Source organism: Coturnix japonica, chromosome 4 (genome assembly GCF_054131305.1).
Source record: "Coturnix japonica strain WE chromosome 4, WE-NBRP24, whole genome shotgun sequence".
Lineage (NCBI taxonomy): Eukaryota > Metazoa > Chordata > Aves > Galliformes > Phasianidae > Coturnix > Coturnix japonica.
In genome coordinates, this window is record NC_140666.1 from 37,937,858 (window position 1) to 37,959,023 (window position 21,166).

Sequence of the window (21,166 nt, forward strand, 5' to 3'; positions counted from 1 at the left end):
CTTCACATGGAGTACTACATTCAGATGTGGAGTTGTCAGTACAGGAGAGATGTGGACCTGCTGAAGCGCATCCAGAAGAGGGCCATAGGAATTATCCCAGGGATGGAACATCTCACCAGTGAGGACAGGCTGAGAGCTGAGGCTGTTTAGCCTGGAAAAGAGAAAGCTCTGGGGAGATCTGATAGCCCAAGTCCCTCAATCCTTATTTGGAGGAGAGGTGCTCCAGTCCTTGTAGGCCTCCTCTGTGCCCACTCTGACAGCTCCACATCTTTCTTGTGCTGGGGACCCCATATTTGGGCACAGTACTCCAGATGGAGCCTCACAAGAGTAGAGCAGAAGGGGAAAATCACTTCCCTCACCCATCTGGCCATCCCTCTTTTGATGCAGCCCAGGATGCAGAACAAGATGCTGAGAACAAGAGCAAAAGCATCAAGATTAAGTAAGGAAACATATATATATATATATGGGTTTTTTTTTTCTGGGTGGGGCTCTAATTTGCCGTTAGACATCTTTTCAGTTTGTTCACAGCTTCTCTCAAGATGGGACACAGAAGTACTAACTACACTCCTAAAACAAAACCCACTTGGAAACTGGGACATCACTATTCAGCTAAACGACAGTAACATCTAGAAGTAAGGAACCCAGGCTTCTGTCATGGTTTGCCTGAGGACACTCAAATTCTATCTTTTTGAAAGATGTCTAACCATGTCAGATCAGTCACCAGACAAATCTTTCTACCTGATGATACATCACCCTCAAGCAGGAAATCAGGATTCTGTAAGTCACACAGAAAATATGATTAAAGCCTCAATACATGGGCAAGAAATCCACGGCTTCCAGCTCCAAACCATTTCACTCACATATGCTGCAGCAGAACACCTTCCCCACATCATTTCTTTCTGTGCTCTAGAAACTAATGGCAATTCTTAGCCTATACAAGCCTAGTCTTTCATAGAAAGGCATTGGAAATGTTCCTTTACAAGTTACTTAAAACACCATAGCTACAGACTTTCGTCAGATGGCAATCTGAATGTCTTTCTGCTAAGGCTAGAATTGAGAGTAGCTTTAATTTCCTGCATAGGTGAGACCGCTAAGTCATCAAATTTCCCATAGCACAATATACATTTCTCTTCTAAAGACACACTCTAAAAGAACACTAATTCTTACTGCCAGGTCTCAGAGGAGTCATGGAATAAACATCTCCTGAAAGGACGCTGACACTGCCAATCAGCTCACCCAGAGTAACTGCAGCATACAGCAATATTCATGGCTCCCCAGCCCTGAACCCACAAAATGTTTGCAACTTGCTTTTGTGACCCAGAGTGGGAGCAGCTAATGCCCAGAAAGCTGAGAAGAAGGCAAGTTCAGGAAGGACAAAGCAGAGTATCTTGGTGTGAGGTTAAACTGCCAATTATCTAGTAAATCACAATGTTGGCACTCTATTTTGTATGAAGAAATGGCCAAGAAAGCAAGTCAGTCAGTGGGCATTCAAGATAAGCTGCTGGCATAATATATGCCTGAGCAAGTGGTGACAGAGAATTGCATTCACAGAACTTCACTGTTGAGATGGGCACCAGTGCCACTTCCTTTCAGTCAAGCTTAAATCCAGGAAATCATAGAACAGCCTGGGTTGAAAAGGACCACGATGTCATCTTGTTTCAACCCCCCTGCTACGTGCAGGGTCACCAACCACCAGACCAGGCTGCCCAGAGCCACATCCAGGCTCCAGGGATGGGGTGTCCACAACCTCCTCAGGCAACCTGTTCCAGTGCGTCACCACCCTCTGGGTGAAAATCTAAATCACTAAGAACAGTACAGCTTCCAAACATGAGCCTCTGCTGTAGGATACAAAGGATGAAGAGCTTCTTGCAATCCTAATCAAAATACTGTTCCCAGCATCTAAGTATTCCCTCATTCAACGGCAACATATTATTACACACAGCTCCCATCTCACATCAGCTGTTTTGAAAGAAGTTCTAAAAACACAACCAGTTATTCAATTTCATAATCCTTATCAGTTGCCTAAAAGTCGATATAAAAGCTTTTAAGTTCCCTAGTTCCCTTTAGCTAAGTTCACAGCTACAGACAAATCACACGCTTAGTTTCAACAAAACCATTTGCAGGAGGCAGATGCTTACTGCATTGATAGTTTCCATTTGTTTATTTAGCAGTCATGCTCTGTTACCAACATTAGTCACTTGATTCCTGTTCTCCCCTACACCTCACATTCTCCACTGATTGCATTTTTGTAAAAGGCTTCGACAATTCTTTTCCTATATCATTGTGAGGTTTTTTGTTTTTAATATTATGTCTATGATTATGCATAAAGATTTTCATTCTTTTTAAAATGGAGACTTGATTCCAAGGTTCTTCCAAACTGTTAATAATCCTATAAAGCAGAGATGTCCTTAGGAGCACAGTTTTAATCCTAGGAATTTAAGGACTACAGTAATAGATCACTAAAATTTAGCGTTAAGCCACAGAATCAGCAGAGTTCATCTACCAAATAGCTCAATCCTAACACCATTCCAATCATACCTGGGAAAGAAATTGCAGTAGCTACCCAAACTTGCACTTAGTTGATAAAGAAACCGATTAGTGAGAGGTTTATTAAGCCAACATTCACTATCCTAGATCACGCAACTACATATTTCACAATCCACTAGAAGATGCAACTGGTTCTCTTGCTGCTTTTTTATAACAGAAAGTGCCCTCAAGCAGCAGTGACCATCTCACCTGCTGCTTACTGGTGCCTCCAGCCCTTCAGCATTCCCAGAAGAAAGGATGATTATGTTAAAGGTCATGGTTGTGTTGTTAGTTACTGCTCTATAGGGCTAGCCCAAAATAAACCTAAACATTTTAAGGTCTACACAGGGCAAATGGAATAGACTTCATTTCTTTCATTTACTTCCCTAACTTGCATCCATACCACAGAGAAGATCTGCTGATCGCAGTGAAAAATGGAGGGGGGAGGCAGACAAAACACAGTTCCACAGAACAAACAAGTTGTGACCCTGATTATGATATTCAATTGCAAAGGAAAGATAACCCAGTAATTTCATATTAGTAGCATTGCTTTCTTAGTTGGATCAACATAAAAGAAGATTTTTTCCCTAGAAATTCCAAATCCAGCCTATCAGTCACATCAAAATTACCTTGTCTTATTTGAGTTTACTGTATAACATACATATAATTTTTCAGCTAAACATACATAGAAGAAAAAAGCACTAATAGAACTACTCATACACAGGTTGCCATAAAGAGATGAGCAGTACAAACTTGCAGAGGACTTTATGGAAGGCAACAGAGCACATCCTATTCCCACTAGATATTCTTGTTTAAACACCACCTCAAGACAGCTATTAATCAGAAAATCATGCCTGGGACATAACTGTTCTCAAATCTCCAGTTATCACTAGGGGAATATGATGCAATGGAAAGCACTAGGATTTCTTCTTCATGAAGTAGTTAATATTTGGAAACTCTTTATTCTATTTGTAAAGCCTTGAAATCTGCAGCACGGTAGAAAGGCAAGCTCTTCATAAAGTACAATGAGCTTTTAGCATCAGCATAAAGAGTGCAGGACTACAGAGTCCAAAGAAAACGTGCCATTGCAACTGCTCATGTAGCAATCATTATTTTCAGCAGTTGTGCAAGGATGACTCTTGATCGCTATCTGCTTTAGATATGGAGGACAAAATACTGGAAACAGCAGCCTCCACTAGCCACATGATGTATTATAAAAGCAGGTGGCTATAGTATCCTGCTTTACACAAATTAGTTAGAGCTCTCAGATTCCTGGCACACGGCCACAGCTCCCAGATGGACAAAGTCTGAAGGTTTCCCCCAGAAGAAAAAAGAAAACGACCAAGACAGCTTTGGAACTGGCTATAACAGAATTAGTATTACACTAAAGCATAATGGGAAAATCCAAAATTAGTTAAAGCAGAAATGTAACCTAAATTAGGGCATTAGTAATTAGGGCAAGCTGATACAAAAAAGAATCCATCATGCAAAATGTTATGAAGAGGCCAGCAAGGCCTCGAGGGGCTGGGGAAGACACTTGAATGGTAGAAAGTTAGCTAGCTGTAATTAGTGATTATGAACAAGAACTTTCTTCCAGATTGACCCAATTAAATAGAAGTTCTTCAAAAAGATATGCATAAATTTAATTCACGCAAGACTGAATTTGACAGAAAAGATTCTTAAGCATTTTACACACAGAAACACTGAAGGTGGCATATAGTTATTTCACATCTAATGAATAAGCTGCAGAGGTTATTTAATCCATGCAATAAAGTTTCCTCCTTCAGCTTCAGAAAGAACTTTGTGACTGCGTAAAGACAAATGTCTCAAGTATTTAAAGTTAGTCACTTGTTCAGTAAAAAGAATCAAAACACCACACGGGGTTCACAATGACCACAATTTTCCCCACATAGGAAAAACAGAGTGAACAAAAATGCAGAGAAAGCTCATCTTTATCTTCCATCAGACCTGAAATCTAAGCACACAAACACACGTGATGACTTCCAGAAGGCCGGATCCTCAGGAAGCTGAATGTACACTTGATTAACCCAAACCAAACACATAATTAAACCAACCTTAAAAGAATGATGCACCTTCCCTTCTTTTCCTCAGCCCCCAGCTTTAGTCCAATTCAGCCACTTCATAAAACTGCTTTTTAACCAAACCTGCAGACTTTGGTTCATTCCTCTCATAATCTCTTTCAAAATACAGGAATAATTATCTATTTTTATCTCTCTCTGCATAGTCCAACCTTAGCAGCAACCCTGACACGCCATCCACCTATTTCCCTGATGCTTTTGACTAATTTCATTCTACTCCTTAATCCGAAAATGCTGTTCCTGAGCCAGTCCATATGGCCGCTACTTTACCATGCTATCTGCACTGCTGGGTCAGGCCAACAGTCTCCCTGACAAATGTAATAGAAATACTACATAAAGAGAAAAGCGATCACACAGTGAATACTGGACTCTCTCTCCTTTCTCAAAGGATATCAGCAAGAAAGAAACTATCACTGAACTGATGCATCACCATCTAGAGAGGAATATTAAATCATGACATGAACACATTTTAAGCAGGCTCACTTGTAAAACGAACTGCTAAAAACTTCTATCAAATATTATTAAAAAAACTTCTATCAAATATTATTAAGACAAGATTTACATGAACACTTGTTTCTGCTTTGCCTTCTTGGCTTTATCTTGGGTTTGCACAGAACTTGCTGTTGCCAACACTTAAAGAAAAGAGACTACACAGTTTACAGGCTTTCACAAACATATGAAACTTCAGATTGGCCATAAGAGGCTATAAAAATTAGCTAGAAAGAGGAAAAGCCTATACATATATATATACATACTTAGTATTTTCCTACATGACCTTAATAATTTGACCTCAATATTTTCTCCTAGAGGGTGTTTTAAGTTGCAGTCACAGAGCTGACATGATGCTGCTGCCAAGTACAAATTAGCTCTACTTCAGAGCTCAGACCATTTTCTTCCCAGTTTCAGCATGTCTACATCGAGACTTTCATTATCAGCTCACTCTACATTCCATGGATTTCTCAAATAACCACAAAAGTTCCTTAAATACCTACACTTAATAAGCAGGGTGGTATTTCCATTTCCACCGACTACAACACTATTTCCAATGCTTGACTTTTGGGGTGTTTTGATGCATATGCACAATAAAGACCTCAGATCAATATTAAGCGTACCCCTAAATACTCAATATATTTTAGTAAGGTGAAGGTTTGTAATCCTTAAGTGAACAGCAAGCGACCCTCATTGCTCAATAAGCTTGAACTGAGTAAAGCCTGGTGAAAAACATATCCTCATTTACTCAGCCAAAACTACTGAAATTATCCTAGACTTTAATTGGATCATCAGATTAGATGCCTTCAAAAGCATGAAGATGACTTGGAATCAAGTAGTCTACCTAAACTCACTCATCAAACTGAGCATTAGCCACCCATTATGAAAAGAATGATAAGTAACTTCTTTTTTACTACTTCAGAACTATTTGGAAACAACACAGGTCCACTCACTTACACACACAAAGAACTACAAACTGTTTATTATCTTTATTGATGACCTGGACAAGGGGATGAAGTGCACTCTCAGTAAGCCTACAGAGGACATCAAGCTGGGAGGTACTGTTGACCTGCCTGGGGATAGAAAGGCCCTACAGAAGGATCTGGACAGGCTGGATTGCTGGGTTGAGGCCACTGGGATAGGTTCAACCAGGCCAAGTGCTGGGTCCTGTAGTCTGGCCACAACAACGCAAGCAGTGCCACATACTTGGGGCAGAGTGGCTGAAAGACCGTGAGGAAGAAACAGATCTGGGTGTGTTAGCTGATACTCAGCTAAACGTGAGCCAGCAGTGTGCCCACGTGGCCAAGAAGGCCAAAAGCATCCTGCCTTGTAACAGAAATAGTGCTATCAGCAAGAACAGCGGGTTGATCAGCCCCCCTGCTCTTGGCTCCAGTGAGGTCACACCTTAAGCACTGTGTTCAGTTTTGGACCTCTCACTGCAACAAAGACACTGAGGCTCTGTAGCATGTCCAGAGAAGAGAAGCAAAGCTGGTGAGGGTCTGGAGCACAAGTCTTACTAGGAGCAGCTGAAGGAAGTAGGATTATTTAATCTGGAGAAGAGGAGGCTCAGGGGAGATCATATTGCACTCTACAACTACCTGAAAGGAGGCTGTAGCAAGGTAGGGGTTGGACTGTTCTCCCAAGTAACAGAGATACAGCTAGAGGAGATGGCCTCCAATTGTCCTAGGAGAGATGCAGGTTGGATGTTAGGAGAAATTACTTCTCCAAGAAAGCCTCTGGAACAGGCTGCCCAGGGAGGTGCCTGAGTCACCATCCCTGGAGGTGCTGAAGAAATGTTTAGATATTGCACTAAGAGACACGGCCTACCAGGGAAATGTCGGTGGTCAGAGTGCTGTTGGACTGGATTATCTTGGAAGTCTTTTCTAACCTTGGTGATCCTATGATTACTAAGAAAGCTGAGTGTCCATTTTACTACTATAAAAGGAAAGAAGAAACTACCAGCTTGACCCAGTTAAAGCTACTGAGTTTCCTTATCACCTACAATGTAAAATGGACAGAAGTGACTGAACTAGGATAACTGTAGCCAGAGGTGTACTTTCTGGGAACCTAGGGAAGATGGTACATATTAAGAAATGCTCTATAAACTCTTTGCTTTCTCTCACTTGGCACCAGTGTTGTATAGATAGAAAATAAACCCGAACACTTTCTAAAACATGCACCAAGGCAGGCAAAACAATGCACAGTTCTGAAAACATTTGTGACACGTCTTTGACTACTGTAATGCATTCAGTTCTATCAGCATTAGCTTAGTATTTTTCTCTAGAAGATGCACACAGTAAGTCGTGGTGATCAAAGACGGAGGGGAAAAAAAAAAAAAAAAAAAAGGAGAATTTATTTCATAAAATCCATGATATTAGTGCTTCAGAAGCATTCATATCAGATTAGAAACCTGATGTATCAGCAGGTGAAGTAATTAACTTTCAGTATCAATAACGATAAACAGAGGTTACAGTACAGAGAATACAACAGTGGAGAAACGATAAAAAGCAGCAGGAGGCACATGAGCAGAAGGGAAATAAAGTGGTAGTACCAACACGTATCTATCTACAATTTGTTCCAGAAAACAAATCACGTGGTGCTAGGGAGAAAAGTTCCTTTAAAAAGAAAAAAGGAGACAGTAATTGCTAAGAATTATTTTTAAAAAGCTTCAAGTTTATTTTTGTTTGTGGTTTGCTCTTTGCTCTTCAGATCCAGTCACTTTTTAATCATCTTTGGATGATAAAAAAAAAACGTCATTTGTACTTCCTCAGTAGGGGAACCTTGGTGAGGACTTCATAATCCACAAACAGAATCAGAAGCAACAGCACATGATCCTCATGGAAGAAAGAGACAAAGTCTTAAAAGCCTCCTTTGCAACACAGCCTCGGGGTAGGGGGGGGGAGGGGAGAAAAAAATCTATAATCAAATCAAATAGCAGAATCAATATCATAATTAATAGAGCAATTAAAAGCACTAAAGCTTATTTTAAAAACATAGCTTAGAGCAAGGCACAGCAGTTCCTCAGAGATGGGCAGAAAGCCTAAAATATCTGCTATCTCTATACAGTAAAGAACCTGAGACACAAGCAAATTCTGACATGAAGTCCTCAAATTGAATTACACGCCAACATCACACAGGAAGGCAACAGTTGTACAGTCATCTGCTTGAAGCACAGCTGAATTTTGCCAGAATATCAACTTCCTTCTGCAAGTTCAATAGAGTAACTAAACACCGCACACACACCCCACTCATTATGAACAAAGCACTTGCCAGTGAGCCTTTTACCCGCTACAGAAAACTAAGTTTAATATATAAACAAGAAATTTACAACAGTAAGTTGGAAACAGCATGGCATTGACATATGATACAAGAGAAGCCTGCTGAGAACAGAGCTGAGCAGAAGCTCCAGCCACAACTTTAACCTGGAAGAATTTTAGCCTAGAAAATCTCATATTGCAGAAGATCTGTATTTCCAGCACAGTTTGTATGGCCTTCACAGCAGACTCAGAAAATACATCTCCTAACTTGAAATCCTCAGATCCTAAAAATCCCCTACAACACCAGGAGCACAGAATTTGTAAGAAAGAAGCTTTGCTAATTGTTGAATTATTTTTACGACTCTCTCTGAAAAGTTCCTCAATAGCAGCACTTTTTATTTTACCACAAAAACAGATAGTTATTTTAAGATTGTAACACATTTCAGTGTAAATCATTTATTTTCCCACTCTACCATCTTCTCCTATTAGAAGTTTTTTGTTGTTTTTTTTTTTTTTTTTTTTTTTTTTTTTAAATCTTAATAATCTAAAGGGGAGAAGGGGGAAGAAGAACGTGAGATAGGAGTTCATAGTCAACTAGTCATCTAACTTAAAATGAAAGGGCAGTGTACACAATTATTAAGGAAGTATATCCACCACTTGGCCTACTGCCTTTCAGAAAGATAACAGAACAGATTATTGCATGAACAAGAGCATATTCCCAGAGCGTATCACAGAATAAAAGACTTCCTGAAGCTCAGCATCTTCCTCCTCAGTTTTAAGTAGGGCTGAAACACACAAAGCTGTGCCTAAGGTGGGCTGGAAAATTAAGTTCTCTGAGAACACTGTCCAATACAATGCTGCTGAGTTTGAAAACTTCCAAGAGTAATATGTCCAAAGACAATGAAATGAAACTAGATTTTTGATACATGATAGAAACAAGCTCACAAAGTACTTGTTTCACTGCTAAACAGGGAAATTGCTATAGCTGCCTCTCAGCTCCAAGAACCAACATTGCTGGACTGAATGAGTTATTTGCTCCAGTAATCAGGACAACAGGAGCTTAAATTTCTTTAATAAGCAGCAAGTCAATTACTGTGCACTTCAAATTCTTGACCTTTTGAGTCTTTCACGTGTAAAGCATGACCATCTCTTAAACCCTTAGGATAATGAACATCAAGACTTCACCTAACGCTTCTCTCGACTCTGTCCAAAACTAAGAAATTCACCATAACCTGCTTGTGCTACAGAAAGCTTGCAGAACATAATTAAGAGTAACATGTCTGCTCAAGCAGTTAAAAAACAAAAAAAATAGGTCAGCTAACCCTCCTTTTCAAAAGGAATGTCTTACCTGACAGAGTGGTTTTGCTATGAAGACTAAGCATGAAGTCACACCTTTCGACAAAGGTCTGCTCAACCCTCCCTTCAGTCTGGTCTAAAGACATCGTGTTTTTGTGACCAAAAAAAACAACCCAGATGCTGCTAAGTGTCCTCCTTGCAAATAACAAGAAGCAAGCAAGCTGATTTCTGCTAGCACTGCTGAGATAGTGCAGTTATGAGTCACCAAACTGAAAGAAACTCGCTAGGAAGGGGTATTTAGGGCTTAACCCCGCTATCAATGACAGAACACAGCATGATTTTCACACCCACCCACTGAACCTGCACACACATGAGTAAGTTCACTTCAAAAGCTATTGGGAAACAGATTGTTTTAAAAGCCATAGCCAAGAATCACTTTTTCACTGCAGGATCTTTTCCGTGCCCATGCACAGTAAAGTACACCGTCACCAACAAACACTTCTCCTGCCTCAGTTTGTGATCAGTGTGATTTTAAAAGTAAACCACAGTTAATAACTGAACAGAGGCAGAACACAACGCCAGGTGGGAAAGTATTTTGTACAGAGACACTGATGCTTCAGCTTTTCATGTTCTATACTACACTCGCATTCAGAAAGCACAAATGTTACAAGTTTTTTGCTAGATAAATGGGTAAGAAACTCCATAAGGCAGGTGCTTTTTGTATCAAACCCTGAGTTCTTTGGCTACTTAGTATTTTTTAGTATTCCAGTTTCAATCAAGCCCCTAAAAACTGAGAGATCCCTTCCCACCAAACCAGGAGCTAAATATTTTTCCTTAAACTCAGGAAAACTGAGGGACATGCATTTTCCTATGATACCCCCTCCCAAAAAAGTATTTACATTGCATTCTTGCATGATTGAAGTATTGAACCAAAATTATTAGTTAAAGGTTAGTTTGTTACATTATCAAATTATACATTGTTTCACAATATGTATCAACTTCAGCCTCTCACATCACAGGCAGGTGCGCTGGAATGCCTGGGGAATCTTCTCAGAGAGGTCAGCAATGCTGTATTACTTTACAAAGTGAAAAGACAGTTCCAATCATCTTCAGAGCCAGAAACCCTTCCCAGCTTCTAACTGGGACAAGATCCAGCAGAAGCATAGAATGGGATGGGTTGAAAAGGACCACAGTGATCATCCAGTTTCAAAGCCCCTACTATGTGCAGGGTCACCAGCCACCAGACCAGGCTGCCCAGAGCCACATCCAGCCTGGCCTTGAATGCCTCCAGAGATAAGGCATTCATGACCTCCTTGGGCAACCAGTGCATTACCACTCTCTGTGTGAAAAGCTTCCTTTCAAAACTAAAAATCAAAGATTCTCTGAATTAAGACAGATTCAAAGATTCTCCTTAATTTTTGCTCCAAAACAGAACAGGAAAGGAATCTCAGAATGAATAAGCTTTTGACTATTTTGCTCAACCTCTTCTGACTGCTGTAAAAAATATACCTCCTTCCTAAAAGTACACTTTCTCAAAAGGATGTGCTAGGTAAAGCGAAATATTAAGTATTCCTGCCTACTCAGACAAGCATCCTAAAGCAAACTATCTCCCATAATTTCCTTTTGAACATTCCATGCACAAATCTGAACACTGGGTTTTATTAAATAGAATTGTCTAGTGCATTCCAAGCAACTTCAGTCACCTTCCCCGGTGTGAAGCACCGACCTACCAGGCGCTCTACAGTTCATTTTTGCCCATCCTGCAATTGCTCTGTAGTGTGACTTTCAACCAAACAAATCTGTAAATATGAAACAGTCTAAAAAGTAAAAGTTTACCATAACTGAAGATACCACAAACAGTCAGCAGAGCACATTCAGGCTTATTTACACGTAAACTGCAAAATGCTACTAATCATATAACAGAAAACCAAACTGCATTTAGAAACCTGTATGCCTTTTGCATAGACCTTCCTTCTACCACACTTCACGCAATTACATGGTCTCACTTCCTGGTTTTGTCAGAGGCCACGCTTTTTTTTTAAAGCCACAGGTGCTCAGTAAAAGCAAGGAGGAGGAACAAGGAGGGTTTTTTAGAGAACTCTGATGAACGGAGCATCTTTGTGAACATGGAAGGCAATTATTCCTAAAGTTTGGTCTCCTGCAGTAAACACTTTAACAACCAGCCTTACAGTTTAACGCAAGGCCCACTGAGCTTAGCAGTACATATTTGATTCATTTTTTTCACAAGTTGTATCCCCAGCTTTTAGCCAGATTTATTATTAAATATTAAAACTGCTTACCCTGTATCAGCAAATAGTGCCTGACTACTTCATTCGTTACAAAATGAAGACACTAAGATCAAGTTTTACTTTCCCCAGTAAACAAAGTGAAGCACGTAAATGAGTCGCTTCCTTCCCCACTTCCTAGTAGACAGAACATCCGAGTTCAAAGCCAGCAGAAATGGGCACAGATACCTTTATAGGAGGAGCTGCTTTGGCTGAAGGCAACAACGTGTGTTTTGATGGCAGCTGGAGTGACTGACCACCATTTAACTTTCACTGAGCACACCTGTTGGAGGGTTCAACACTGCAATGCACCTCTCAGCTCCAGTTAAGGCAATGCTTTCTTTGAGGCAAAGCAAGGCCAATGCTGTTTGGAGCTATTGCAAGTTTAAATGCACATATAGGAATTCATCTGCCACATCTTTAACTTTTTTGAGTCATAAAAGGAAGCTCACTAAAACCTAGTAAACCAAAAGTGTAGATATGCAGATATTAGAAGACAGAAAAATAACGACAAGATACACGGGACCCTTCTACACACAGATGCAGTTCTTCTCGCTCGCACTCAAAAAGGAGGCCAACTTACCAGATTGAATATGGTATCCACGATGTCTCTGTTGGACACCTCTCCAACCTCCACCAGCCCCACCAGCACGGCAAACTTCATCCTGATGCCTCGGATGGGGACCCCTGGATTCAGCGGCTGCAGCGCGCTTCCCCCTTCGGCGGCGTTTCCTTCTTTCCCCGCTCCTCCTCCGCCATCACCTGTTGGCCGCACAACTTGTTTGCCGTCGCTCGCCATGGCCGGTGCCCTCCGTGCGGCAGAGCGGGAAGAAGACGCAGCTCGGGCCGAGGAACACGGTCCGGCCGCACTCTCCTCACGGGAGGCGGCTGTCAGCAGCGGTAGCTCAGCCTGAAGGACGACCGAGAAGTCAGTGAGGTCGCCGAGGGCAAAACACTCCCCCCCCTCGCACGGAGCCCCCCCTCCCCGCCCCGTCGGCGGTGGCCGCGCCTCTCCCCGCGGCAGCGTCCGCGAACGGCTCCGTGCGGCTCGGTGCGGGGTTTCGGTCTGTGTGTGTAAGGCTCGGACTGCCGCCCCTCCCCGCCCGGCTCCCCGCCCGCTCCTCGGCCGTCGCGCACAGGTGCGCCCGCGCGCCAACTTCGCACTCACCGCTGCGCCCGCGGAGGGGGCGCGGGCTGCCCCGGCTGCGGCGCGGAGGGGTTCGGAGGCGGCGGCACCACACGCGCCTCTCGGCGGCCGCGGAGCGCCTCACGCCGCTGTCCCCGGAAGGCTGCCCAAGTTTCAGCCGCCGCCGCCTCACGCCTTGCTCTCAATCAGCCCCATCGCTTCCTGCCGCCGTCTGCCGCCATGACAGCGCTCGGCTCCCGGAGCGCCGCCGGCCGAGGAGCCGTGCGCCTGCGCGGCCGTGTGCGGGCGGGGCGGGCTGCTGGCGCGGGGCGCTGAGGCGGCGGGTCGCGCACGCCCAGGTGCGCCCAGGTGCGGCAGGTGAGCGGGGGGCGCCGCGCTGCACGGTGTGCCGTGTACACAGCGCGGCTGAGGCGATGCCGACGGGATTGTGTCGGCTGAGCGGTGTCCACACAGTCCGACCTGCTGCCCTTGGAGCGACTTTCACCTACGCGAACAGAACCGAACGGTGAGCGCTGCCTCAGCCAGCCCCGCCATGGGCAGCTCGGACCTTGCGGCCGCCTTTTTTTTCTTGATCGGCTTAAAGAGTTGTTTTTGTTAAGAAATTCACGATTTATTGTATGCTGAAGTCGTTCTTCTCGTGTAGAAAATCAAAGTTTTGCGGGCAAGCCTGGATTCACCTCATCTCATCTAACAATAGCCATAACATCAAAGTGAAGTATTTACTAGAATCACAATGCATTCGTTTCCCTTTTTGGAGTCTTCTGGGGAAAAGAAAAACTCCTTAAATCGTGTCAGTATCCTTATGCTCTTTACATTGGCTTTTCATTTCACAACAATGTTGACAACACGAATATAAAACACCTGTATACTCTTGTCATTAAGTTGGATTGTAAGTCACTTGATTGCTCGCATTGAAGCACTGTCATTCTCAACACTGAAGTGGCATAAAGGCATACACGGCCTATGGCGATGAATTAACTCCGTGTAGTAGCCACTGATAACATAATGCACATCACACTGGTTCCAAGCGACAGCACCCCCTATGGAAGGTGTTAGAAACTCCTTAGTTACTCTAACCTTGGAAATCACTATTTCTTGCCAATTGAACAAAAAAAACCAATACACAGTCCTATGGGAACTGCCAGATGCTCATCTTTTCATTAACAATTGTGTCTATTAACTGCTGCTTTCATTTGTAAAACAGAGATTTTTTTTCCCATTTTTTCAATTCATTAAAAAAAATTGTTTTTTTTTTTCCTATATATGAACACAAATACTCTGGAAAAAAAATCTATCTTCAAGTGATTGCGATGTGGTTCTCACAGAACCCTCACATAGATGACATAGAGCCCTCTCTCTGAACATATTTTATGTACAACAAACCCTGGATACATGTTTGTGACATAAATTGCATTCCAGCCAGAATCACGTTCACCAGAACCTTTTCTATAATGTTATAAGCATACATTCAAGTCTCAAATAGGGCAGGAAATAACCATAACAGCTGTTTCCGTGACTGCCAGCACCTTTCCTAAAGAAACTCTTCAAGCAAAGTTGAAATGTGCTTTACACACCAGTTCTCACAGAACAGAACAGATCTGGTGTAGATCTGAATAGGACCAGAGACACTATATAGCTTTTTCTTTCTAATTTGATGAGATTTTTTATTCATTAGGTATCACAGCAAGATGACAGCATCAAAGATCCAGCCTTTGGAAATCATTCCAGGAAGGTGGGCAGGACTTGCTGAAAAACTGACACAGAAATATATATATTTTTTCTATGTTATATAAACAGTTGTAATTTTTTTCATCCTATGTACATCCTAGAAGTTTGTATGCACCCAGTGACTTGGATATGAATTACATTTATCAAATTTCTTCTTATCTGTGCTGATATTTGTTATCAGTTGTTAAAGACAGTGGGGTACGCGCATAAATAAGTGCATAAATACCTACGGTGGGGAGTTCAGTGTAGCAGCTGAAAAGTAGATCCACTGCCAGCTTTGCTGCATCTGTTGCAAGAAGAGTGGCTTTTGGCAGCTAGAGCCTGCTGGAACAAAATATGTTGCCTTTAAGCAAAAGGAAGTATATAAAAGAAATTTTATAACTTTTTATGACAAAATGCTCTTTGATCTTAAGCATTAAAAACTGTCTTAAAAATCCGTGGCTAGAAATTAAACTCCAAATAAAAAAGCTGCTTATAAATACTGCTGGCCTTAAACGTGAGGTCCTTTCAGCTTTTACAGAACACAATACTTCACAAGAGCAATACAGACCCAAAATAAAGATTAGTCCTGTCAAAAGAGGAAGTTTTCTTTGGGTTAGGTGGGATTTTTTTTTCCCAATATGTGTCAGAGGTTGTTCTGTTTTGTTCAGTTCTTTTTATTTGTCTTATTTTTACTGTAGTGCATTTTTGTAACGTAACTTTTAACTTTTCTCATTGCTTACTATCCTTTCTAGTTGCTTACTATCCTCGTTTTTAACTAGCACTGCATTAATAAATGATGCTTAATGAGACTCACGTCAATCCTAATAGAAAATAAACTTCCATTTTCTCAGGAAATTATGGTAACACTAAGCTAAAGCAGCTGCTTTTCCTTAGTTCTTCTGTTCTTTTTACTTCAGGAAGGATCACAAGTGTGTCAGGGTAATTCCTTACAAAATCTAAGCCATGACAGGAAACACCTCATCACAGGAAATGTGAACTTTTACTAGAGTAAATGCTGAATGAACTTGTGAAACAACTAATTGTCCTCTAGTTTAATGAGTATTGCTTACGTCTTTTAAGTCATACGCCCCTAGTATTTTAGCCTTCCTTCCACCTCCCACCCCCCCAGTCCCATATTTGTTGTTGTGAAAGCCCAGTTTCCAGTATCACTGACAATAAATGATTATGATTTTCTGCTTCTAACACCTGATTAGTTCAGGCAAATCTCAGACCCAGACATAAAACATTAGCATATAGGAAGTAGAAAGTTCTTCACTAGGGCCATATTCACTGAAACTGAGTTTCTAGGGTGCATTTATCAGGACAGACAGCTGTATGCTTGGAGGGCATGCTGGGGAGAACTGGCCTTGAGTCTGTGCTCAGTGCCCTGCTGTGCTGGACTGTGGCTGCCTCCGAGCTTGCAGGAACAGCTGCTCCTAGCCTAGCAGGAACTGTAGCGACCCACTCAGTTACACCTGGCTGCTGCAGCAGCATTTTTCGCACACTATTCAGACTCCCCAGCCAAGCCTGCTTTTGCTGCTTAGAAGGTGAGAGCCAAGCACGGAGCCCAAAAGAAACAAAAGACCTAGAAACAGCTCCATATTAGAGTTCTGAGAGGGATTATGAGAGGTTTTCTGCATAAAACTCCAGTATGATCTCAGAGGATGTTTGAAAATCCCCTACAAATTACTTCTCACAGGAGCTGGATTTGGAGACTATTTTAATGTAAAACCGGAATCAATGGCAAGAAGTTTTACAGGTAGACACATTCCCTGGCTGAGGAGTAAAGTCAGAACAGCAAAGAATCAAGGGAATCTGTGAGTTTTAGGAAAGGAAAAAAAACAGAAGAGCAAACTGCAGCATTTACAATGCTCCTCCAAAACACGGCTTCTTTTGTTATTATTATAACAGCTGATTATATGATTATAATGTACTGAGGAACATTTACTTACTTCAAGAAATCACAGTAAACTAAAAGTGATGGAGGATTGTCTGAACAGATTAGCTATGGCATTTTGCTTATCAAGAGATTGATGTAGACCAGAACACTTTCTCGATTGCTGGAAGATAGTTGCTACGGATGGTTACTGTCTTCTCCCAGATACAATTCTTTCACATAATCCCTTCCACATTAACCTCATACATCTTATCCTCGCTATATTTATAAAAGCAGAGATATGCCACTGATGCAGTTAGAACCAACTAAAGCAAAAAAGAAAAAGAAATTGTACCGACCCTTAGCCCAAATTGCTGTGAGCACTTGGCTGACTGGGGAAGATGAGAGCTCTGAAGAGAATCCAGAATCTAGCAGCAGGGGCTGGCTGTGGTGTTAGTACATGGTTAAATTTTGATTGAACTTCAGAAATTAGTTGAACAAGGGGAGATTTAAACAATCTCAGAAGCTTAATGCCCACCTTGCCTTGCTAACGCTTGTTACACTAACACAGATTGATTAGTGGTTTTACTGACACTATTGCAATTACTTTGTTGGAAATGCCAGTACAGGACACAAAGCCAACCACGGCTGTTACCCAGATGAATACCATGTGTGAAATTTGTTTTGTTTATGTTTATTAGGGGTGAACTGTGGGCCAAGTTGATTGAGTCGCGTAGTGACTTAAATATGTCAAATTATCACCTCAAAGTGTCAATTATAACAGTACTAGTAAAATGTAGAACAAGACATCTCTGCAGCTGGCAGCCACCTACTCACACGTAAGAGATAAGTTGATCCATTTCTGGTAATGAAGATTAGCTGCCATTACAGAAACTATTGATTTGCCTCTGTGCAGGTAAGCAAAATTTAGTTGGTGATATAATAGCACCCAAAAGGCTTGCAAAAACTCTGAGCCAGACTCCGATGTGCTGCAGGCATATGGTCATGATTGACCATCTCAAACTTCTTTTCCATTACTGTTGTGTACTTAAGGATAGCGTCGCTGCTCCATTACAATCTTGGTAAATTCAAAAGGGCAATGAAGATCCAGAGGATTTTTCAAAGTAGAGTGTAGGGCTTCTCATAAATTCTAGTTTTAGATAGAAGTCTTCTAGAGGAAACATTTCTAGGAGACTTTGGTTTTCAAATTCATGTCCGGAGGCTACAGACATATTGAAAAGGATTCTTTTAATCAAAGACCTGCATCAGATGAAGGAGCTTCAGAACACTGATAAATGGCAAAGGAGATGGCAGACAGTAAAAGGAGAGGGAAAAAAACCAAACAAACAGGGGATTAGCATGTCTTATTTTCTTCATTTCTGCTCCATTTAGGAATGGTCATTTCTCACACAGGAGAAGAAATGAAATGGGAGAATGTTGCAGAAAAAAAAGAAAAATCATCCAGTTTTTATTATCTAACAGCTGAGTAGGCACTGAGAATCAGAGCTTCATAAGTGGTCACACATGCCAGTGGTCATGCACACATCATTAATGAGCAGCATAGTGGCCAGAAAAGAGACAAGAGCTGCCACTGCAGTTGTGGCTTTTAAGAATAACTTCGGATATTACAGTTCTCCTTCTCAGACCTGGCCAGAGGTCTCAGCGAGTCCTCCTTCAAGTCAACACAGTTTATATGATCCACTTCCAGATACCTTATATATAGGAGAAAAGGTTAACAATCCAAATTCTACACCTGGGATAAAAACATAAAATCCAAGATAGGAAGAAAGAAACTTTTTTTTAGTAGCTAATGTTGCACTAATAATTATTTTTATTAAGACTCTTGCCTTTAACTTCTAATTTTTTTTAATTACTCTGTCAAGTTCATCTCTAATGGGTTCCCTTAATTATATATATATAAAAAAATAGCTTTCTTCTTCATGTTTCCATTTCTTTGTTTTGTTCTCATGAGCTTGCAAATCTGTAAGCACTTTTTGCCATTTGCAGCCCAATGTGGGGAGGTCAGGATGTTTATATATCATTCTGTATTTTAGTTTTGATTATTGCCACTTAAGCATAATTACAACATCCATCCAGTTAAAAGTTCAGTTTCACTGGAAATTGCTTTTTTTCAGTGAACCGTTGCTAATCAAAAATGTATGAGCAATGCTTTCATAAGTTAAAAAAAAAAGGTAGAATACTCTCATAAGTAAAATAAAATAAAAAATGGAGAGTGAACAACTTTCTGTTCTAACATGGCCATCTGTCATTTATAAAGACATCACCCCATTAACCTGTCTAATCAACTCCATTCTTTTTTCAAAGTTGGTTAAGTAAGTTTATGAGGAGACGTAGATGTTCTCTTGATTAAATCTGTTGTAAAACGGCCTCCCTGGTGTTCTGCTTTGTGTGCATTTACACGTATAGAGGTAATTACATGTACATATCACTACTGTAAATTCCATGCCTGTCATATTACAGTACATGACATTTTCATTTCCTACTGGTGAAAATGAAATCCGATCTTTTCTGTTCAAGCAATAATGACCAATTAGAATTTGTTATTATTAATGTTTGTCCTAAAATGCTCCAAGGCATGAGGTGGTTTCCTCCACGGCAGTTGAATTTATAACGTGGAAAATAGGGGTTTGACATTTTGCTACAGCACCTTCAGCCATTCACTCTCAAGACCGGTTACTCCCGTAAAAAAAGTAGATCTCTCTGGAAAACCTACAATGTATGCAAGAGCATTACTCGGTTCACGTTTAAAGTAGAGAGCTGAAATAACTGCTTCTCCGCAGCAGAAATATCTCAAACCTATCCCTGACCTTTCCCTGATGTTTTGCTTTTATCTCAGGGATCAGTGCTTAATTCTCTCACAAGTGAATGTAGCTCTGCATAAGTCTGAGTTAAATATGTTGCATTGACTTCTGAGGTGATTTAGTCTGTTGTCTTCATTGGGGGTATATCCTCATTGTCTTTGGATTGTATCAGGAACAGGAAAACTCTTTCAAACTCCCCTTTTGAAGAACTGCCCAAAGAATTAATACGATAACTGTGCTATGCATGGGAACCAGTGTAGGAAGGCTTTCATAAAATGAAGTCAACGTTTATATACATAGCTGAAATACTGAATATGTTTTAAAAGCATTATCAGTCACTTTGGAAATTTTCAAATAAGTCATATTTGATGACCATTTGATCTCTGCCAATTCCAACATATGGACACATATGTTTGTTGCTCAACTCTTATTTAAAATGTGTTCTCAAACCTGGAGATGAGTAAATTTATGCATATGGAGATATTTTTGTAACTATCCTTCAGTGATGATGGACAGCGCCCTTGTTTTTATACAAGTACTGAGCATTTGGGTTGAGACTCAAATCTCTTGCCATTATATCTGAAGTTCTCCTTCTAGAAACTCCCCTCTGCTGGAGAGCCAGGTGAAGCAACACACAGACCCACGTTCCATATGATATATGGAGACAGCAGGGGTTACAAAAGAACAAGCTCTTGGAAGCATGCAGGACACAGCATAGGATGGAAAGCAGATGACAACTTTTGGAGTGACCCATTTGGAAGATGGCAATGGATCTGTTCTACTGTCATTGAAGGAGATGAAACAGCCCATGAAGGATGCTCACGAAGAAGCTACTGGGATTATTACAACTCAGTGAATGACCAGCAGATCTCTTGGCACATCACAGGGTACTAGAAATCCATGGACAGCTTATGAAGTACTCATACAAAAAGAAATACCTGTAATCCTTTCTCATGCACTGAGACTGAAGAACAGAGAATTTTTTTCAGGCTCTGGTTGGCCACTTCTTCCTCTTCCCCAGTTCATGAGCACAAGTGGCACAGTCACAGACTTGAAGCAACTAATAATTCAACTACTTTCTTTTTTCTTGAAGAAAACTGGCACTTTGAAAAATAAGGAATAAGCTTATGCCGCCTTTACAGTCGCAAGCAGCTCATGTGGCATCACGTGGTATCTAGTAGTGGCAACAGGTTAGAAGAAACAGAGGCAGACTATAACCATTGAACTTCAGCTTGCTGAGGGAGCTAACAGGCAGGATCCCACAGGAGGGTGTCCAGCAGGGACCCACACAGAGCTGCTCAGTCTTCTCCATAGAACCACACACAGTCACTCAGACCAGCTGCAGGACCCTGCCTACCTGAATTCTGACCATCTCTACAATAACTCCATGGGTAATTTTAACATATGAATTAAACCCAACTTAAACTTCATCCTTGCTGTTTCATTTCTGGCAGTCTCTGTTCTCACGTAGCTGTCCCAGTTCTTTTGTATCACTGTGTGAGCTTTTTCTCGGAGGAGCTGTCAGTTTTCAAACCAGAACTTGCATTGTTGTTACAATTTTAATGATGGAATCAATTAAGAGACAGACTTCATTTAGATTACAGCTGGCTTCGTAAAGAAAACAGGAGCTACCTATTAGTGTGTGGGGGGAGTGTTGTT

At 41.3% G+C, this 21,166-nt stretch overlaps 1 protein-coding gene across 7 annotated transcripts in view; it reads right to left on the reverse strand.

The window, feature by feature from the left end:
- Window positions 1-13,362, reverse strand: part of LRBA (LPS responsive beige-like anchor protein) — a 344,265-nt gene extending 330,903 nt beyond the window's left edge. For all 7 annotated transcript variants that reach the window (XM_085546513.1, XM_085546512.1, XM_085546511.1 and 4 more), the window contains exons 1-2: window positions 13,121-13,362; window positions 12,536-12,862 (exon numbers count right to left, since the gene is read on the reverse strand). In XM_085546513.1, the coding sequence (XP_085402639.1) occupies window positions 12,536-12,751 (216 nt within the window). In that variant the 5' untranslated portion in view covers window positions 12,752-12,862; window positions 13,121-13,362. The remainder of the gene's footprint in view (window positions 1-12,535; window positions 12,863-13,120) is intronic.
- Between the last annotated feature and the right edge of the window lie 7,804 nt (window positions 13,363-21,166).